Genomic DNA, 19,706 nt, shown 5'->3' with positions numbered 1-19,706 from the left:
CTATAGTGAAGAGCAGCTAATAGAGTTTATGCCTCTGAGTACTGAGTCAAGAACAAAAGTCACAGCTTGCTCTTTCAAATCCTGTTTCACTATGCCTTTTGTATTTTAACAGTGATTTACAGTGTTAAGGATTGAGTTACTACAGGTTCTGTCATGTGTTAAGGAAACAAAAGGAAGCATTTGTCAAGTTCAGTTGAACCGGAGAGTAATAGATTAAAGTACAAATAATATGTTTAACAATGCCAAGCATCTTTCAATACCTCTCCGCAGTACTTCTAGTACTGGTCTGTTGTATAAATTCCAAATGCCGATTCTTAAAGCCAAGCACAGAATTTTCTCACTTCCACATGTTCTGCCATATTCTAGCTGAGATGCAAAAACCCACAGAGTTCTCACTCTTTCTGATGATGCCTTCTGACTCTGTACAGATAATGTGCTCCATTTTGTTCTTAATTAATACAGCTTTTGCAGGTAAAGAGCAGTTGTACTGGACATGGTGGTACAAATAAAACCTTTGCTTCCATGAAGTGTAAGCCTTTACATTCTTAGAAAATGTTACAGTAATTAAGAAGTAAGAAATAGTCACATGACATAAAAAAAAATAAATACACCAATAAGTGATGGAATTTTGTGAGTTGAATCTTTATTCACAAGGATAAAAATAAACATGTTTATGGGGAGTTGGTAATCTGATGTTTCACAGATCCTGTGGGTGTTCTTTTAAACAAGGAAAGACATGCAAATAAATATTAAAAATAAGGTAACATCCATGAAATTATGAAACTTTATAGCAGCAATAATGGAAATAAAGTTTTCATTTGCTATAAACTAATTACATAATGTCCAGGTGAATTTATAGACTGTTCTATTTAATACTTTATTAAACATGTTACCACAGTAAATGAGCATGAAGCTGAAAGGCACAAGAAATAAAAATACACACAATTCATCTGTTCCAGTGCTTTGTGCTGCTTTGCTTATTTCATGCTACCCAAATAAATGCATGTTATAAATTCTGAAATGGAGATGTCATGAATAACAACATAGGCTTGTAAAAGATTTTACTGAAGTAGATAAAGTATGATGTAGAAATCATTGTTTAGGCCTTGCTGAAAGTATTTCTCAAAATATATTACTGTTACTCTGCTTTGGTGGCAATTCCTTTCACTGACTTGTTTCACTGGTGTGTCAAGGGGATATTAAAGGGCTTGAAGAAACAAGCTTAATTGGAGAGGAAAACAAAACAAAACAAAAACAACAACAACAACAACAACAAAAAAACTCTGGTCGTCTAACATACCCTTTTTTTCTTTTTTTTCCCTCCTGGTTTCTAACAAGTCATAATGTAAGAAGGTAAGTTTGACAGCTGGTGCCGGAGTTACTCCAATAGGCCCAAAGCCCTCAGTTTTTAAGTGACACTGGGAGGGGTAAAAGGAGCCTAGAAGCTCAAAAGCATGTCAAATTTTGTGACAGCAACTAAGTACAGATTTGATGCCACACCTGCTGTCTATTCCTATGTCTATTTGCTTTCATTTGGATGTATACTTTTTTTTTTTTTTCCAGCAAAATAGTGTGTTACAACGCATCTATAACTTCCTATTGCTATAGCAAAATTAATTTTGCTAACAGCTGTGCAAGTAGCAGGAACATTTTTTCTGGGTTTGCACACAACCAAGCAGGGCCCTGGAAAACCAGCACCCTATCTTGACTATTCATGGCTGAAATCATTCCCTTCAGTGTGCATTATCACACAGATATTTATTTAATCTGTTACCACCTTTTCACCTACCAATGACTCTAATTTTACCACTTTTCCTATCCAAAGCACTTAATGGTAGATGTTAAGTAGAAACATCAGGTATGCTCAACATACAAGAAGCTAATTAATTAAATTTCAGGACAGCAATTAGGTTACATATGTACTAGTCAGGCATTGTATTAATGGTGTCAATGTAGAAACTAGGTATTAAATTTACAGACGAACCTGAGGTGCTTCATTTCAAGGTCAGCTCTGCAGCTGAAGTTATGAAGGGAAAGCCTGGGAATGGCCTGCATAGAAGCCAGCATGCTAAGCAGCCAGAAACCAGCCTGAGAACTGTGGTGGATTTCTACAAATGTGTCTGGCTTTTTCCCTGGAGCTCAATTATAAGCATTATAGCACAAGCAGGTAACCTATCCTCTGTAATTTGATTCTAACCTGCTGATTACAAAACTAATCCACCCTGTTGGCAATTTGAATTCTAATACAATGATTAAATAATTCCATGCAAAGCAATCTAGCTTCAGGCAGGGAAGATGCTGAATTACATCCCAGAATATCCAGTCCATTTTCTTGGCATTGGGGGATGTGAACCCCAGTGCAAAGAGGGACTTGAAAATACGTTCTTTTTCTCTCTGCTGAGCAGTGTAACTGCTAGGCTACAGCAGTTACTCATTACAGTAAGGCTATGGGCAGGGATATTCTCCGACCTCGTATCTCGCACCTTGTCTCTGTTGTAAAGGGAGCCTGAATATCTAAGCTGAGTAAAGATACGTAATGTCTGTTATTAAGTGATACAATGGACCGAGGTCTGCTTGTAAAGGTACCTAATTTTTTTCTCCAGCAACTCATGTAAACAGCAGCAAGGGTAACCGCTAATTAGCAGCGTAGATGCATATTCTGCGAGAGCCCTCGCAGATTCTAGCAAGCGACACAAGCCCATTGAGCTCGGGCTGCTGCACCATGGGGGCTTCCCAAACCCCACTGAGGGCAAGCTGGGGAGGTGGTGGGCAGCCAGAGCTGTCCGCCGAGCTGAAAGCACAGCCCTTGCCATGCCCAGTGAAACACACCCACTTGCCTGCCACCCCGGGTAGGGCACCTGACAGGTAGCTCGTGGGCCTGCAGAAATCAGACAAAGCTAGAGAAGAAAACAGAGAAGAGTGAGCCCATGCGAAGTGCCAAATCTGTCCCAAGCAGGTGATGTCTGGTAAGACCAATTGTGACTGCAGGTTGACTTCTGCACCCAACTGGAGAGGCAGAGTGCCATGTAAAAGCTGAAGGACCGTGCATACAGGGGATATTTATATCAGTGTCAACAGAGACCTATTAATAAAAAAGAGCCCCCCTACTAGATACTGGTTTTGGTTTTCAAGTGAAGCTTAAAATGAGCACTCAGGAATGTACACCACACTACCTGCTGCAGTTACAGATCTTCAGGATGCTGTTCTTCACCTACCTAGTAAAACAGGTAAGCATATTTTGAACTTTAGATTTGGAAAGCGTATTACAAAACTGATTCTCCCCTAAAACACATGTTGTGTCCCACTGAGTTCTTTCTAAAACTGGTAATAGCACCTCACCCTATCCCCATAAAAGTCTAAATTTTTTTTTTTTTTGGCAATAATCATATTCTGTATCCTTGTAATTTAATCAGTTGATCACTCAGCTCGCCCACTCAACAGTAATAAGCCATTGACCCCGTGGTTTCAGACTGGATCAATGCTATGCTTAAGTTTTGGACACCTGGAGGCCTTGCGTGCAAATAGGAAGAAACTCTTTTAACTTACTTTAGACATGATCAATTTTTCCTCTGATGTGTTGATTATATTAGCAGATTGCTTTCCCTAGAAACCTTTGTCCAACAGCCTGCAGGCAATGAGCAGCATATACTTAAGTTTCTTGCTGGAGATGACACACTTAAGCCACTTGCTTGGGTATTTAAGGGTTTTCAGGTATATTATACAGTTCATTGTTCTCAGTCTGATTCACCTTCAGAAATCTTAGCTGAATGTGGCCTGGCAAGTGGCAGCATAGACACTACTGCCTACTGTGCCTCCGCTACTGATGCTGTTGGCTGGACACTTCAGAGGTTTCATACTGCTGTCTCTCTGGACATACAAATGTTCCAATCTCCAGCGCTCCCAGCTTTTCCGAAACTCCATCTGAACCTAATAGGTCCAAAGAAGGAAATAAAAAGAATGAATGTAGAAATAATCAGACCTTTGTATGATTCCATTAGAAAAGGGCAAGTTAAAAATAAGCATACCACAGTTTGGAAAAGCTGACAATGCTTTAAATCTTCAATATTACTGTTTTAAATTAGATAATTATCTCATTAGTCCATCATAAGGTATTCCATATTTAAGATAATGATGGTATTCACTTGCATAAAGCTACATTGTCCCAGGAAATGTTATCTTCAGTATTTTATTCTAAATAGTATTCAGCTGCAATAGTGAATGTACTCTATGCCCTACCACTACTAACAATTAAGTTGATTTTGCATATCAGTCATGAAATGACTGACAAGATCGGCTTCCAGCTTAGTATTGCCACCACAGGTATTCCTAGAGTTCTGCTTTAATTTCTGTTTTCATTTGAACAGTATTGTGTGGGATTATTTTTATTCTTTGAATATTTAGGGTTTTTGTTTGTTTGCTTTACAAAGATTATTCAGAATTGAAACATCAACAAAATAGCTCATTAAAGTCTGTATATTCTTTCCCCTTTAAAATAACAATTAGAGTATTTTTGCAGGTACTGTTTTTTTAAAGTTACATACCTAGCTGGTACAGGTTCTGGGTTAAACTGTGTAACTGCTGTACTCACATGGAAGTTTACCAAAGGTTTTGCAACTGTCATGGTTTCAGCTTTTTGTACTTCACAAACAAGAACAGAATTTAGATCTTCCTGTTCCATGGGCAAAGCTCTTGCCACTTGACTGAAGTAAGAACTTCCATTAGCTTTTAACACAGAAGGCAGAGGACATAAAATTGAACATTTTTTACTCTACTTAGAAAAAGGCAGGAGTGTAACTACAGTAATCGATTCATTAGGGTGTGTACTTCAGCCTGGAAGTAAGTTCAATATGGGCAGGTTACTTAAGCGAGCCTTCTCTGGAGAGTTCCTTTTTGTTATCTTCCTTTTAGGATCTGGTGCTGACCACTAAGAGACTAACTAAATGATGGCAGTTCCAACACAGGCCTGTCATCCTATGCAGGCTGCTGAAACCTTCATACTCCGAGGGAAACCTCCTAGGGAACCAGTTACTGTAAAGCTTTCTTCTCTGCTTATTTTCAAGTACTGGAACTGGAAAGCAGCCCTAGAAAAAGAAGCAAGGTCTTACACAGGCAATTGTCTTCCTTTGATGGTTACCTCCAGCAGTGCTTGTCAATTTTGACCCACAGCCCTTTTAACAAGCACTATCCTGGCACAGGCGTGTGTAAACCAACTGCATTTCTGTGTTACTGAGGGTGGAATCTGTCCCTCTGGTATCACAACCAAATGGGACAAAAGGAAAGGTGCTGAGATAAAAGCTTGTATTGTACCATGGTTACTGTGGGTGGTGGTTTTGTCAAAAGCTACACAAAGACACGAGGAAAAATATAGTGTGTGAGAGATACCTTGCCGTATAAGAATAAGGAAGAACAGCTTGATAAAGACAGAACAGAAAACAGTGAAATACAAGGACTATATTGTCTGTAGGATAATAATTGATCATACTACTGCTGCCGTTGTTGGCATGGAGAACATCTGATTTAATAGGTAGCATTGGGAATAAGCAGCTTTGGACATTGACAGGTAGATCCTGAAAGAGCACATGAATGTACTTACTGACAGATTAAGTCAATGAGCAATACAAGTGGGTATTTAGAGTCAGACAAAGGAAGGAAATGAGTCTTCAGTCCGGCTGGACGTGACAGGTTGTATCCTAGAGCTATGATACAAATAGCCTGCAAGATTGAGATAAAGCGAATGGAAAGACCTGAATAAAAGACCATATCAGAGATGATGTCTTAGGAATGGATGTGGATGACAACATTAATTTTCTCTCCAGAGGTTAGGAAAAGGGTAAAGAGCAGCTCTGGTGTCAGCGTTGAACTGAATTTTTGCCTCAATGGCTGTGAAGATGTGACCAGCAGCATAGGTTAAGATTTATTTTGTAGATCTTAAGCACAGAAGCTGATGTACAAATCTTTCAGCAAAATAATCATAGCCTAGTAGCTTCTGTGCATGGATGAGATTCCCCATAAATTAGCTATATAGGGAAAATGGAACTAAGAGCAAAGTTCCCACAAGAAAGAGGAAGAAGAATTTTTTTAAGAGAAAGGGAAGAGGTATCAGAACCTGGAAAAGGCGGTCATGGAGATTAAAGATGGAAAGGTATCTCACAGAGAGCAGCTGATTGCGACTAATGCAGCTGCTGGGCAAGGATGTTGAATGTGGCAATGAGCCTGGAATGTGATTGCAGAGAAGTTAAACTTTGGCAAACAACATGTCAATAAATCACAGTGAAAGGGAAGTTGATCTGAAATGACAGGGAATGGAGCTGGTGGAGAAGTTCAATAGATAGTCTCTATAGAGAATACTCAATGAAAAGAAAGAGTTGGCAGTAAATAAAAAAAGTCAGGAGTCCTAGAGTTAGGACAGGTTATTTTAATGTGGAAGAGACTCGAGTGTACTTCCACTGCAACAGGAAGGAGGCAAAAAAGAGAAGCAAGACTATAGAGAATGCAACCCAAATCAGCTTAAACTAACTCTGGTGGAAAAACACAGCATCTCTCTGGGTAGAATATTTCTTATAGAAAGCAACACTAATTGCAGAAAAACTGATCATATTAAACCCAGCTCATTTTCAAAATAACACTGGTGATAACAGGCAATCTGATGAGATCCTGCAGTTTGTTTCAGAGCAATACTACCATTCTTTCAGCTGAAATGTGACTGAAATATGAACATATTTTAATGTTTTTCTTTAAGTAGGTACTATGAAAGGAAACTAATAAAACTTCTAGCTTTATTTCTACCCCTGATCTGGTACCAGCAATTGCAAAAACCTTAGGAAGTATAGTTAAGGAAAAAGCTCTCATTGAGTCACAAACAAAAATAAAAATACAGTCCATACTGCAAATGGGGATTGGCTTCAGGCACAAACAGTCTGTCAGAAGAATAATAGTTTGAAAACCAAGAATTTTGCATATAGTTTAAGAAAGTAATAGAAAAGACTTAACATAATCAAGCTCTTTGCATGGATTTATTTTATGGGGGTTGATGATTGAGCTTGACAAAATTCTTTTCCTTTCTTTTAACAAGAGCTGGAACAAGCAAAAGAATTCAACCTAGAATGTTGTTCAGCTTTCTGTGAAGCTGAACACATTATGATTACATTTTAGTTACTTTACAAATGCAAGACAAGTAGAACATGAGATTTGGAGGATCCCTTAGAAACATAGGAAGGCTACTTCACAGAAAGATCCATCAAAAGAAGCAAGCGTACCTGGTATCAGGTAATTTGTTTGTATTCAATTGGGCTATGATGTAACTTTGCCCTTGTAGGAATGAAATTTCATGGAGGAAATTATTCAGTATTACTCACTAGAGACCTGGCTGCAGCTGCACAGGGGATGTATCAGCAAAGGCTAAAGTGAATCAAAATAAATGCATGATGCAGCAACAGACGGTGCTTCATTTCAAGATTTACACCTGTAAAGCTGTGCAAGGAATTTTAAACAAATATTCTCCAACTCATACTTGATCAAATCCTGCTGCTACCCACTTCTGATTTTTGTAAGCGGTACAATTAACACATTGACTTAAACCAAATTAACCCACAGCTACAAAAGTGAACAGTCTCCTGCAGGCCTTCATTCAAGATGCCTGCTGCTTTTTTGTTGGCTCCAGCCAGGCCATGATGACACAATTAGAATATTTTTCTATTGATTCCAGTTTTTTGATGAAGCCTGTCTCCCTATGGATGATCTTAGATTACAGTGTCATATTTAAAAGTAGATTTAGCATGAATGCAAAACACACTGATGTATGTTAGAATTAATAATGCGCTGCCAAATTACTGGTGTTTGCATCCCTTGCAAACCTGGCTGCTGAGTGAATGAAAAATAATAATCACTTACAAGGTAACACGAGAGGTTCCTGCAATACAGAAACTGAACAATATTCTACCCTAACAGGGCTGGGATTCAGCAGATGCCCTAGAAGATAGTACTCATATTCAAATTAACTCAAAGCCCTGATTTTATTTCTTCTGAGCCTTTGGGAGGGCTCACTACTCCTTGAAGTTCAGTGCTGCATTTCAATGAGGGCTTCATGATATCTTCAGTAGCTGGGCCACACAGAAACCAAACTAAACCAAACTATACATTCACCATGAGGACTACAACCTAACCAGCTAGATGATGAGTTCTCAAAATAAAAAGGGCTCTACTCCCACATTCATCAAAACAAGCAAATCAGAAGCACTTTGAGATGGATTAAGGAGAGCAGCTCTAATTCTCAATAAAAGGAAAGTTCTAGCAGTGAAAACTATACAACTGTGAGCAAGAAACTTGCAAGATTTCTTGTCTACAAATAGTGTCCCTAAATTATACTGCCTGAATTCCTTCCAACATTTGTCTGAAGAGTTATTCTGTGTAATTGTACAGAGGAGGATCTGCAGAAAAAGTAAAATAATAATAATAATAAAAAAGCCCTGAACACAACTTTTAGCAGTTTAAGACCATTTAGCAGTTCAAGACCATTTTCAATTTCCTTTTTCTACAGTGGATGCTGATAAGGCAAATTGGAACAACTCCTAGTGTCTCTCTTACCTCATTATTGATGAAACAGTAAAGAATTGCAACCATCAGCCCCTGAAATCAACAAAAAAACAGAAGAGGAGTCAGTAGAGCAGAGCAGTTGTCCCACTTTGCTAAGCAAGCCTGCAGAGGGGTGTGCTTCATACCAGCATGTTCCATGGTTAGAGAAAAACAAGACTGAAAGTTGGAGACAATCTGTGGTCTCTGTCAGCCCTGATGGCAGAGAAGTTTGACCAAAGTCTTAAAGCACACAGTCTTAGGAAAAGTAAGTTGCTGTTTTCTTCAGGCTCTGTCATTTTTTCCAAACCATTCTTTCCCCTTCTTTTTCCTTACTTGGTTTCTAGCCATATACACTTCATATATGAACAATTCACAGTGAGCTCAAGTACAGCTCTGTGCTTGATAAACAGGGATTGAGTGGGTGAGCAGGGAAACTAGAAGAATAATGATTCCTTTAGACACGGAGATTCTTTTAAAATGGCTTTACCTAAGGCAACAGCTAAATAAAAATCACTGTAAATCTACATTCACCTCGCATGCAGTTGCAGCTATAGACAACTACCTCTTCACAGCACAGATTTTCAAAGGAGTATCAAAAACACGAGAGGAGGCACAAAATTTGCTTTCAGCAATGCCATTATACAATTACAGGAAATCACAGATAATTTTGTTATTGCCTTGAGGTGTCCCATAGGAAGCAGAGATTAATACAAGGATAGCAATACCAGTTTATTGTGAGAAATGTAAGACTTATTGAAAATAAGTGACACTAACATCTAAACTAGCTATTAAAAATTACTTCTCATGCTTTCACTTCCACTGTCATAAACCTGTAATATCCAGTGCTAAATTGAGAAATACGAAGAACAGGGAGCGTGCAATGAATGAGAGAGCAAGCAGCTCCCCAAACAGCAGTTACAAAATATCTTATCCACAGGTGCAGAGTGTGAGTGCTACCTGGAAAGAAGCAAAGGAGAGTTCAGTAAAAAGCTTCACGAAGCGCAGCATCCCTCTGGCATGCTCATCAGTAATAAAGGCAAAGATGACCTCGTGGGTCCCCAGAAGTGGGATCAGCGTCAGCGTAGACTTGGCCAGCCTAAGATCACAAAGAAAGAAAAAAACAATGCCACTGAATAGATCATTGTTGATCCCAATGATCACCACTGTTTCTAACACACTGTGAACTTTGGTCACTGCACCACTTTATGTTGCAGTGTCCTCTTCCAGAAGCTGCAGAAAAATAATAATAAAAAAAATCCTCAAAACAGAACCATAGTAGGTTTCAGTATGTTTTAATTGCTATTCCACTGCAGACCACTCTCTGCTCTCAGCAATGCTATCTGTTCAGCTCCTGGCTGTATTTCACCTAGAAAGCCTGCCAAACTCAGGAGCAGGTCGCATGCTTCCTTGTACCCCAAGATGCCTTCCCATGTACCCTCTTCCCCATCTATAAGTGGGAAATATGATCAAAACCTACTTTGTTGATAGAAACAGTGAAAGAAACAGTCTATCAATGTCTGGAATCTTTTAAAAATACCTTGGCAAAGGGAGGAGTATTCCTTCCCACCTCCGTGGTGTGTTAAATCTTCAAAACACGGTAACTAACTGTCACTGCACAATGCTTCGTAAAAGCAGTTAAACTGTCTTAGAGTGACTGATGACTCCCTGATTTAAATGGCAAGTTCAAAGACACAGCTAGCAAACGAAAAAAGACACTAATCTGAAGTAAAATATTTTTCATCAGTGGGAGAGCAATGCTCAGGGTTACAACTACCAAAAAAATATTGACAAGAATGGTCCTTAACTCTCTTTTGATAGGTACACACGCTAAATCACCCAACAGGATAATGAAAAGGGCCTGAACCCCACGTGGGAGGTCATAGGACTATCATGGGCCACAGAACCAGACGACACCGCCAGTGTCTCCTGACAACCTCCCATGAGACACTTTGGTAGATGCAGAGATCACTTGACCAGCAGGGTTGTCAGCAAATCTTGTGTGCCCTAGATTGTTTACCCTGAATCACATAAACGTTCAGGTTGGAAAAGATCTCTGGAAGCCCCTAGACCAGTTCTAGTTCACAGCAGGTTACTCAAGGCTGTGTCCAGCCAAGCTTTCTTGCTAAATTCTCTCTGCTTTATTAGCACATTCTTGAACATGTAATATGAATAACAGAATTAACGTGCACCTCTAAGAAATGGTTCAAGTGTATCAAACCTACCTGCTGCTTACAGAAGTCCTGAGGGCAAGGGCAAGATAATTTTACAGTCACTTTACATTCATTTTACTTTTAAATGGCCCCATGCCAACGGAACTGCTTCTCCCCCACACACACACTCTACCCTGCAAATTTTACTCTGTCAAATGAAAGTCGTATATATTCAGTATGAACAAAAGCAAACCACGCAGCACATTAGAAGGAGTACTTTTCTCTGCTTTTAGCTCCAAACACACAAAAGGACTTCCAAAATTTCACATGAGGTAATGAAGGCAGGTAACATACAAGTCAACTCTACAGTCAGATGAGAAGACACAAAAATACATGGTGTGTCTAGCTTAGCAGGCTGTAACATAGAAATATCCAACTTCAAACTAGCAAAGTCAGCTAACTGTAGTAGAACTGTAGTAGAAAAGCTACCACAGCTTGTAGCTCCACATTCGTTAATTCACCCTGCTGCAGACTTGTTCTTTCTACCGTATTTTTCAGACTGCAATACAGAAATATTCTCCAAGATGTAGACATGAAGGATGCGACTAAGAATCTTATCAAGATAATAAAATAACAGGAGTAACACAGACACAGACAGGGCAAAGCCTGCAAAATAAGAAGCAAACGCTTCAGTGATAACTTTTGACATCTTGAAACATTTCTCTTGAAACATCATGTACATTCTTAGTAAATCCCAGATCAAAAGTTTGTCCTAGTAACAACTGGTATCAACAGAGAACAAGGAGCAGTACTCAAAATGACCCACATCTTGATATTCATTGAAGTTAAAGATTTTATTTCTTTCATTCATATATTTTTTTCAAATTATGTGAGTACCTGCATATGCTTAAAGTATTTAGAAAATAGCTGCTTACTTAATATTCTTTCAGTTTTATGGAAGAATGTAATGTTATGAGCAAAGAGATCAAGCCTTCTGTTTCTCTATAATGAGGGTACAACACCTGCCCTGGCTTCACCAGGAGGCTTCTCTGGAGACTGACTGTCCAGGAGTCATACCAATCTATGCATCTACCCAGGGTCTGTGATCTTTAACTGCTACTGTCAGTCCACTCCTTTTCATATAGCTCTTTGTCTACTTCCATTTTGAGAGGTAAAAAAAGTGTCAGACCAACAAATGACATACCTGCATTTTATGTCAGTTTTGCACATCAGATTAGCCTGTAGTTTGGAGATGATGATGCATATAACTCTGATAAAGATCAGGAAATTTACCTGGAGAGATGAAAGAAGGATTTATGTCATCATCAAAAAATACATATGCATAAGCATTCAAAAAGTTGGTTTGTGTATACAGTTGTAGATCCCTGTGCATCCTGCTATTCTGCAGCTGCAGCATTTGCCCATGATTTCAGTTCTTTGCTAAGCTATCATGCTTTAAAATATACCTCAGTGAATGCACAAGTCACCTTTGAAAATGCAGAAAGTTCACTAAACAAAGTAGAGGAGCATACCTACATCTCCTGGGAATGAGGTACAGTCAAGGTGTGGGGGCTGACCCGTCTGCCTTAGCTGGAGGTCTGACATCGCCACAGTATTGCAGCTGCAGAACACAGCATTTCTCCGCAATGCCACAAAATTTGCTTCTTTTCTGGAGACCAGTATTTGGAATATTACCATCTGGCTCTCTGTGCTACCTGCTGCAGGTTTTCCCATGCAGCACCTAACCAGATTACTGTGGCATGCTGTTTTGTTATCACGCACTGCCACTACAACATGACAGCATGGCCAAAACAAGCGTTATGCCAGTCAGAAATTCCAGTGACAGAAAACAATTCAGTTTCATAAAATTCCATTTCTGAATCAAAATGTCAGTACCCCCAAAGGTTATTAGCCCTTGGACGTGCACAATAGCCGTGTGCACTTCCACTCTTTCTACTACATCATGCAGTACTGCATGTACTCCATACTCACCCCGATGGCGATTAGAATGGGCAGTCTGATGATCAACCAGTAATTCATGTTATAGTTTCTGCTCCAGCAGCTAGGCAGATGGCAAAAAGAGGAAGACAAGAAAAAAAGTTTCAGTAAATTACTAAATTCTCCCATTTCTCATTCTGTCACAGCAATACAGATGGAAAACAATGCTGATTACTAGATACCAGGAAAGCACATCATGCTGACATAGAAACAGATGCAGTGGCTTGATTCTTAGAAATGCTGAATGCTTTGTACAATTGCAGCTATCATAATACAACTGGATACTACTTGTCCGCCTTTCTTGCCCACTAATGGCTAGCTCTCCTCCAGTTTGCTATGAATTATCATTGGTTAATTGTAGAGACTTATTCCATTAAAACCAAGGTCCAAATATGTCACTTTGCTGGAGGGTTAGGATGAACCTATTTGAGCTGGATCTTTCCTGAGTAGTTCCTATCTTACTCTTTTTGTACTATTTTTTATTACTCTGCAGTCTCCAATGTTAGGTCATATTACTTAGCTGCTCATTAGTTCTTTTTCACATTACCTACCATCACTTTTTTCCTATCAATATTTAGATCAATCATCTATTTTATTTGCTATTATTTTCAAAAATGACCTACTAATTTCAACCAGGAGAAAGCAATTAAGGCAATTAAGCTATTAAGGTTCCACCACTGTATACGTACAGGTTTCAGGCTCAAAGGAAGTGTTAAGTTGTAAGAAAGCAAAATCATAGACTGGAGCAATAGTTCCTAACTTTTGTTGGCTGACTGAGCCCTCTGCCAAGAAGGTAACATGCTGCAGGCAATATAATACTTTATTCTCCCCATAAGCCTCATTTTAGCTTTTTAAGTTCTTGTGTCCTTGAGCTATACTGGAGAGCAATCACAAGGAACGTGAAGTTTGAAAGCCACAGATTGAGATCACTGGTTTGAAGTGAACTTGACAATAGGGTTTCATACATCTAGTTCTTTTGGGTCCCCCAACACAACAGCTGTGTACACAACAGCTCTGGTGTTTGGGCAGTCTTCACATACCGCTTCACTTGCTGCCAGAACATATGTATACTCCATTTTCCTTAAGTTTTCTTAATAGGCCTGTGAAACTTCAGCATGGGTGATGTTGGTGGAGAGTAAACCCACCCAACCTTGTTGTGGAATAGTCAACTTGAGAGAAAATAGCAAACTGTAGAAAACATATTGGGGGTCCATGATAAAATAACACACTTACACACACTCTATGAATACTGCAGAGGAGAGTGAAGCAGCTTGGCTGCAGCAATTCCATATTCCCTTGGTTGTACTGGAAGCCCAAGAAGGGCTTTTTGTTTTCAGTTTCATTTTGATGCATACAACCAGCTCCACTCCCTGACTGCATTCAACTGTATTTTAGGTACTGCAGAAAAAAGGTGTATGTACTGCGTGCAGCCAGTGTACCTGAGCTGGAATCTGAATAACAGAAGAACTTCTTAATTGCTATGTGTGACTAGAAACTGGCTTTATGTTGCCTTTAAAAATAATTTTACTTGAACCCCTCAAGACAGGCAGGGTAATAGACATGGCTGGGAGTGGAGTTCTAATTTTCTGACTAGCTGCAGTGAAAGCAATTTTAAAACTTCCTGATAATGACAGAGGTTGAGAAATGGTTCTTTACATTAACCCTGCTACATTTCTGTGTGTATTAATTTGCTTTCCGTGGCACAGAGGAGATTTAGCTACTTTTAAATTTATACAAATATGTGTAATAAAAAGACCACTAGAGTCCAATTAAAGTGTCACAGCTATTAAACAGTACAGAAAATGAAACTGATAGATATGTACATGATTTCTTGTAAATTTGTGTTTTCTGGGATTGTCACACTGGTAAGTACACCAACAGCTGTTGTGTTTGGAATCTATCCTTGCAGTTTGTTCAGCACAACTTAGAAGATGCTCAACAACTAAATAGCATCAGAACTGTGAATGGGGAATTGGTCCAGTGAAACAGATGCTACTGGGAAGTTTCTGCCTTTGTTTACCAACCTGGTAGTCTTTTTCTAAAAATGAAAACACTGATTTTTTTCCTTAAAGAAGCGTAGCTGAATAGCTCTATTAAAATACATAAATAAATAAATAAATCTGTAGGCTGGCTGTCTTCCTCCCATAATTAATTGCAGGCAGAAATAAAGATGTGTAAGTATCAGCTCTTTAGGCACAGTCTAATGATTAAGCAAGCACAGCTTGCTTTTAATTTGATTTGTAATCTAGACAAAGTGTTTTTCAATAGCACACTTTTTATAACAGCAACTGATTTATAAAGGAGTTCACACAAGCACATTTAAAGAAAGAAGGAGCCAGTCTGCAAATAGGTCTTGCAGGATTCAGTCCTTCATCCAAACAGCTACATCTGCAGGACTGCCTCAAACTCCCAGCCCTGACCACATCTACTTTCAGTTATTCCTCATAACCAGGGAAATAGTTGAGTCACAAATGAAATTTACAGCCTGCTGCACATCCGTGGTGACAGTGCTGTGGCAAACAGCATGAAAGATATCCCTAGCTGCTCCAACAAATGTCTGCCCAAGGCGCAGAAATCTTGCCTTTCAGAGAGGCTACTGCATGTGTTTATTTATTGTCGTATTTTACAAATATTTATACAAGATTTAGAAAATTCAATAAGGTGCGAAATTGTCCCTTTTAAGGTCCGCTAAAGGCAGTGAATGACAGTTTTCCATAATAGAAAACATAAATCAGGTTTGAGCATCGCATAATGTAGGAGGCTCAGCATGAGTACTTTGAATACATTTTCTACATCAATGGCAAGATATGTCCATGGACTACTGCCTGTTCAGATGCTACATGCTCTCTACACCTATTTTGATAATTTCAACAAAACTAGCAATACATCACTGTGACCACAATCTTCTTACAGAATAATATCAAGTCAACCTTGAAAAGGAAAGTCAGAAAATCCCAGCATTACTTCAGCCAGAAGAGGCAACTTGACTGAATTATTTCAGTATTACAAAAGACATTGAAAAAAAGATGGTTCTTAATACTCATGAGCACCAGAAAACACTCTGAGGATGACTGACTACGCTGAATTTTCACACTGCAGCATCTCTCCAGCAAGGATTGTGTTTGAAGAAAAAACCCACAATCTCTACAAAAATGCTGGCTGGGCTGTTTGGAAATTAAGTAAGAGGAAGACCTGATAAATGGTTCATTTAGAATAAAAAGAAAATGGCATAAAGTTTAAAAAGGAAGTCATTTTCCTCAGTCTAGTTTTTTTTATTTTTTTAAACAAAAACAAATACTAAACTACAATGCTATTTGGTACATGAAGTGTATCAAAGCCAATTTTTTTTCAGAACAGGCACAATAGTAAAAGTGGACAAAATGTATTTTGTGTTTTGCAGCAATTTTGTTTGTGCTATACTTGACTTCAGAAAGACTGTTTTTATTTTATGAAGACCTAAATAATGGAAGCTTAAACAAGAACAGGCAATCACATCTCTGCTGCAAGGCATAAGCTAACCACTACAAATCACAGGCAGAATCCTGTGGGAAGTTTTTGCCTTCCTCTGAAGCATAACTGTAAAGGCTACTGCCAAAGGCACAATGTCAGGTGAGGTCTTGGTTGGGTATGATGACTTCTACTGCTGATACTGTAACTACAGAAAAACAAAACGTACCTTTCCTTGACCTGCAAAAGAATAGATTCATTCAGACATGCAGAAAATTTTGATCAGAAAGAAACATAAGCTCTTTCTTCAAATGTCATGCAAGACCTTCAGACAAAACAGAAGCAATTTTATGAGGTTTCAGCACATTGCCAAAGCAAACCACACTGAACAGAAAGCAAACGATGACCTGCCAGTGCGCACACGCAGCACAAATGAGAGAGCTAGAAAATCAGAACTAAACCAACCCCTCATCTTCATAAAGGTACTTGACAGTTCCCCAGAGGATAACAAACAGCATTGGCACACCTGGGAAGAGAGGAGACAAGGTTGGCACTGAAATTAGTGGACAGGGGAAATAGAAAAGGACAAAAACCCCCACATAATGATGAGCAACATAATTCTCCGGTAGCAAGGTTTCAGCTCCTGTCCAGTGTAGGTGGCTTTGAATGATGGGAGGAGGAATCTAACCTGCAAGTAATTAATACACGTAGCGTGTTTTGCCTGGGCCTCCACTTAGTGAGCACAAGCAAAAAACAACAGACCGTCGGCCTTATACTTGGAATATAGCAGCTTTTCTGTAGAGATTTTCATGGAGGAACCAAGAGAACTAAATTTCTGGAGTCTCCATCAGCCTCTGTATTCAAGCTAGAGAGGAGGAATACAGAGCTCTCGGAACCAAACCTTTTGCATCCATATTTCTCTTTGCAGGTCTGCTGTATGTTGCAATAAGGCAGCACCAAGCACAGGCTGTCTATTGGGATCAGGGTTGGAGTACACTCAATTCCACATACCCTAATGATAAATGAAAGAATGGGCATACCACACATAGCAAGTGTGCTCAGGCCTCCCTCAGAGAGAAGTCCTGAGTTTAGGCTGTAGTGCTGGCAAGGACTTGAGGGGTTGCCACAAAGCAAATGCATCTGGTCTTGAGAAGGGGCTTGATCCTATGCTTACCTGACAGAGTATGTGTTACAGATGCTCACGGTTTATCTGGGGTGTAAGGGGAAGAGAGAAAAGCCAAATAAGCTGGCAGTGATTATTTGCTTTATGTCAAAGGCTCTCAAATTTATTCCACGTATTAAATTCCTAGGTCCTGAAAAGTAATTTTAAGGTGCATCTACCAACCAATACTCAGTACAGGGAAAGCCAAAAAAATAATGCAAGGAATGACAGCAGGTTGAGACTCATGGAGAAGGATGAAGACTTTCTGCCTAAGGACAGGCTGACATGGTCTACAATTCTTCTGTGTACCTCATTGGACTCTATCAGATGCTGTACATATATTATATGGGAAGAGCAATATTTAATATACTTATTACATTCTTTAGAGCCAATTGGTAACAGATCATAAGAATATCAGTGTGCAACACTGAGCATTGCACAGAGCAGATACACAGTTCCTGACAAAAATAGTTACAGGAAAATCAGTGATCTCTTGCAAACTGAAAATCTTCAAGCAGCATCTGTAGTGGGCATACACTATCAGTAAAAACCTACTCTTTTGTTGTATTGTATTACTTCTCTACTATTAGAACAGCTAAATACTATAGCTGTAAAAGACCTGCTATTCTACTCAATCCATTAAAAAAAAAAAAAAGGAAAAAAAAAAAGAATAAAGAACAGCAATATAAAATCACAGAACAATACCAAAAATTAGAACAATAGCAAAGATAATAAATTGAGTAGAGATTATTGGGCAGGCAGTTGAATCACATTCCACAGACATACCTGATACTGAGCATGCACAATATTTTGGGAGCAAAATTACTGAGAACTCAGTGCTGCTTTGATACTGGTATAAGAGATTAAGAACAGACGCATTGCAAATCATTTCCAAACACAAATGAGCCTTTGATTCATAGAAACTAATTATAGTTTGAATTATTCCTTTCTTGACTTTGCTGAGAATTAAGACACTTTAATATGAAATTTGCAGGACAACGCACAAACACCAAGAGCACAAAGGCTGCGTGTCAGTGAAGGGAACAGATATTCTGAGTGATAATGACAATTATTTGTGGATATATCCATCTTCTTGATAAATCAGAAATCTTTCCAGATTTAATTGCATTACTTGACATTTGCATTAAGTGAGAATCTATTATTATTATGTTTTAAAAGGGTCTACCTCAAGGCTGGTGTTACTGAACCACATCAGCATCCTACCATACAAATATGCAAACTAATAGGTAGTATGGTGATGTGTACAACATCGTCTGCCCCTCCCACCCGTGACACAGACCTGTGGTGCCTTTCTGTTGCAACACTGCCAGTCACATTATAGACATTAGATTCCAGCAACATACTTTTCACGTGAGACACCAAGACATAACAGTGCAATGCATAGTTGTGAGCTTTGAATATCAGTGCAAATACTACATGGATAACACCATCTGACATCTACCAAATTCACAAAGTCCTATCCTAAGAAAATGGTGGCTCTGAAAAATATCTGGGGGACAATCTCAGCAGATGGGATTGCATCCAGTTTTTCAAAGCCCTAATCAAGATCTAAACAGGAGAATGCCACAACAGCCTTCCCTAATCCACCTTGAATCTATAGATATTTAAACAGCAGAAGAGCAAGTTTGCAGCATCTCTGCAGTAATTGTGGCTTGCAAGGATCACTGAGGTTCTCCATAGATTGCTTTATAATCTTGACACCTAATTAACCTCAGTTAACAGGCACAAATGTAAATGTCATTACTACTTTACTCAGGGGAAATTTGGCTAGCTTGAGAAGGCAGAAGAAGCAAATTCTATACAGCTCCTTGAATAAAATATACTGACGAATTATTTATTAACAGAATCAACACTATTCCAGTCCTAGACTCCCAACATGCAGCTCTTTTGGCACATCTGAATTTCAGTCTTACAACTCTTTCTCCTGCAGCTATTCAAAGAAGATCAGGTATCTGACAAGAAAGTGCACTCACTTATAGGGTGTGCTTATTTAAGACACAAGCTGAACTCTTTCTGACTTTGCTTGTCCTCATACAAAAAATCCTAGGACTGGTCTTTTTTACCAGATTAACTGGCTACAAAAAGGTCTCTGAATTCTGGAAATGTTAATGTCTACTTCTGTCTGTACTGAAGCAGTGCTGAAGATGCCAGAGACTGCCAAAATCTGCTCAAAATAAACTCTGCCATATTATTGTTTACAGAATAACTGACCAAAAGTCTTTGAACACCACATTGTGATTATGAAACCTATCAAGTGTATTATGAAATACGCATGCTGACAGTTCAGCTAATAAAGTTCAACTTCAAATGACAGGGATGGGGCTTCTGAATAATAGGCTGCAATAATTATATATATT

The 19,706-nt window shown here is 38.9% G+C and overlaps 1 protein-coding gene across 4 annotated transcripts in view; it reads right to left on the bottom strand.

The window, feature by feature from the left end:
• Window positions 1–623: 623 nt before the first annotated feature.
• LOC140002140 (glucagon-like peptide 1 receptor) overlaps window positions 624–19,706 on the bottom strand; it is an 89,425-nt gene continuing 70,342 nt past the window's right edge. For all 4 annotated transcript variants that reach the window (XM_072035708.1, XM_072035707.1, XM_072035709.1 and 1 more), the window contains exons 8-13: window positions 16,632–16,692; window positions 12,714–12,783; window positions 11,926–12,014; window positions 9,529–9,667; window positions 8,584–8,625; window positions 624–3,927 (exon numbers count right to left, since the gene is read on the bottom strand). In XM_072035708.1, coding sequence (XP_071891809.1) covers window positions 3,760–3,927; window positions 8,584–8,625; window positions 9,529–9,667; window positions 11,926–12,014; window positions 12,714–12,783; window positions 16,632–16,692 — 569 coding nt within the window. In that variant the 3' untranslated portion in view covers window positions 624–3,759. The remainder of the gene's footprint in view (window positions 3,928–8,583; window positions 8,626–9,528; window positions 9,668–11,925; window positions 12,015–12,713; window positions 12,784–16,631; window positions 16,693–19,706) is intronic.

The sequence above is a fragment of the Anas platyrhynchos genome, chromosome 3 (assembly GCF_047663525.1).
Source record: "Anas platyrhynchos isolate ZD024472 breed Pekin duck chromosome 3, IASCAAS_PekinDuck_T2T, whole genome shotgun sequence".
Taxonomy (NCBI): Eukaryota; Metazoa; Chordata; class Aves; order Anseriformes; family Anatidae; genus Anas; species Anas platyrhynchos.
The sequence above is the reverse complement of the archived record's forward strand: the minus strand, read 5'-3'. Positions and strand labels throughout refer to the sequence as shown.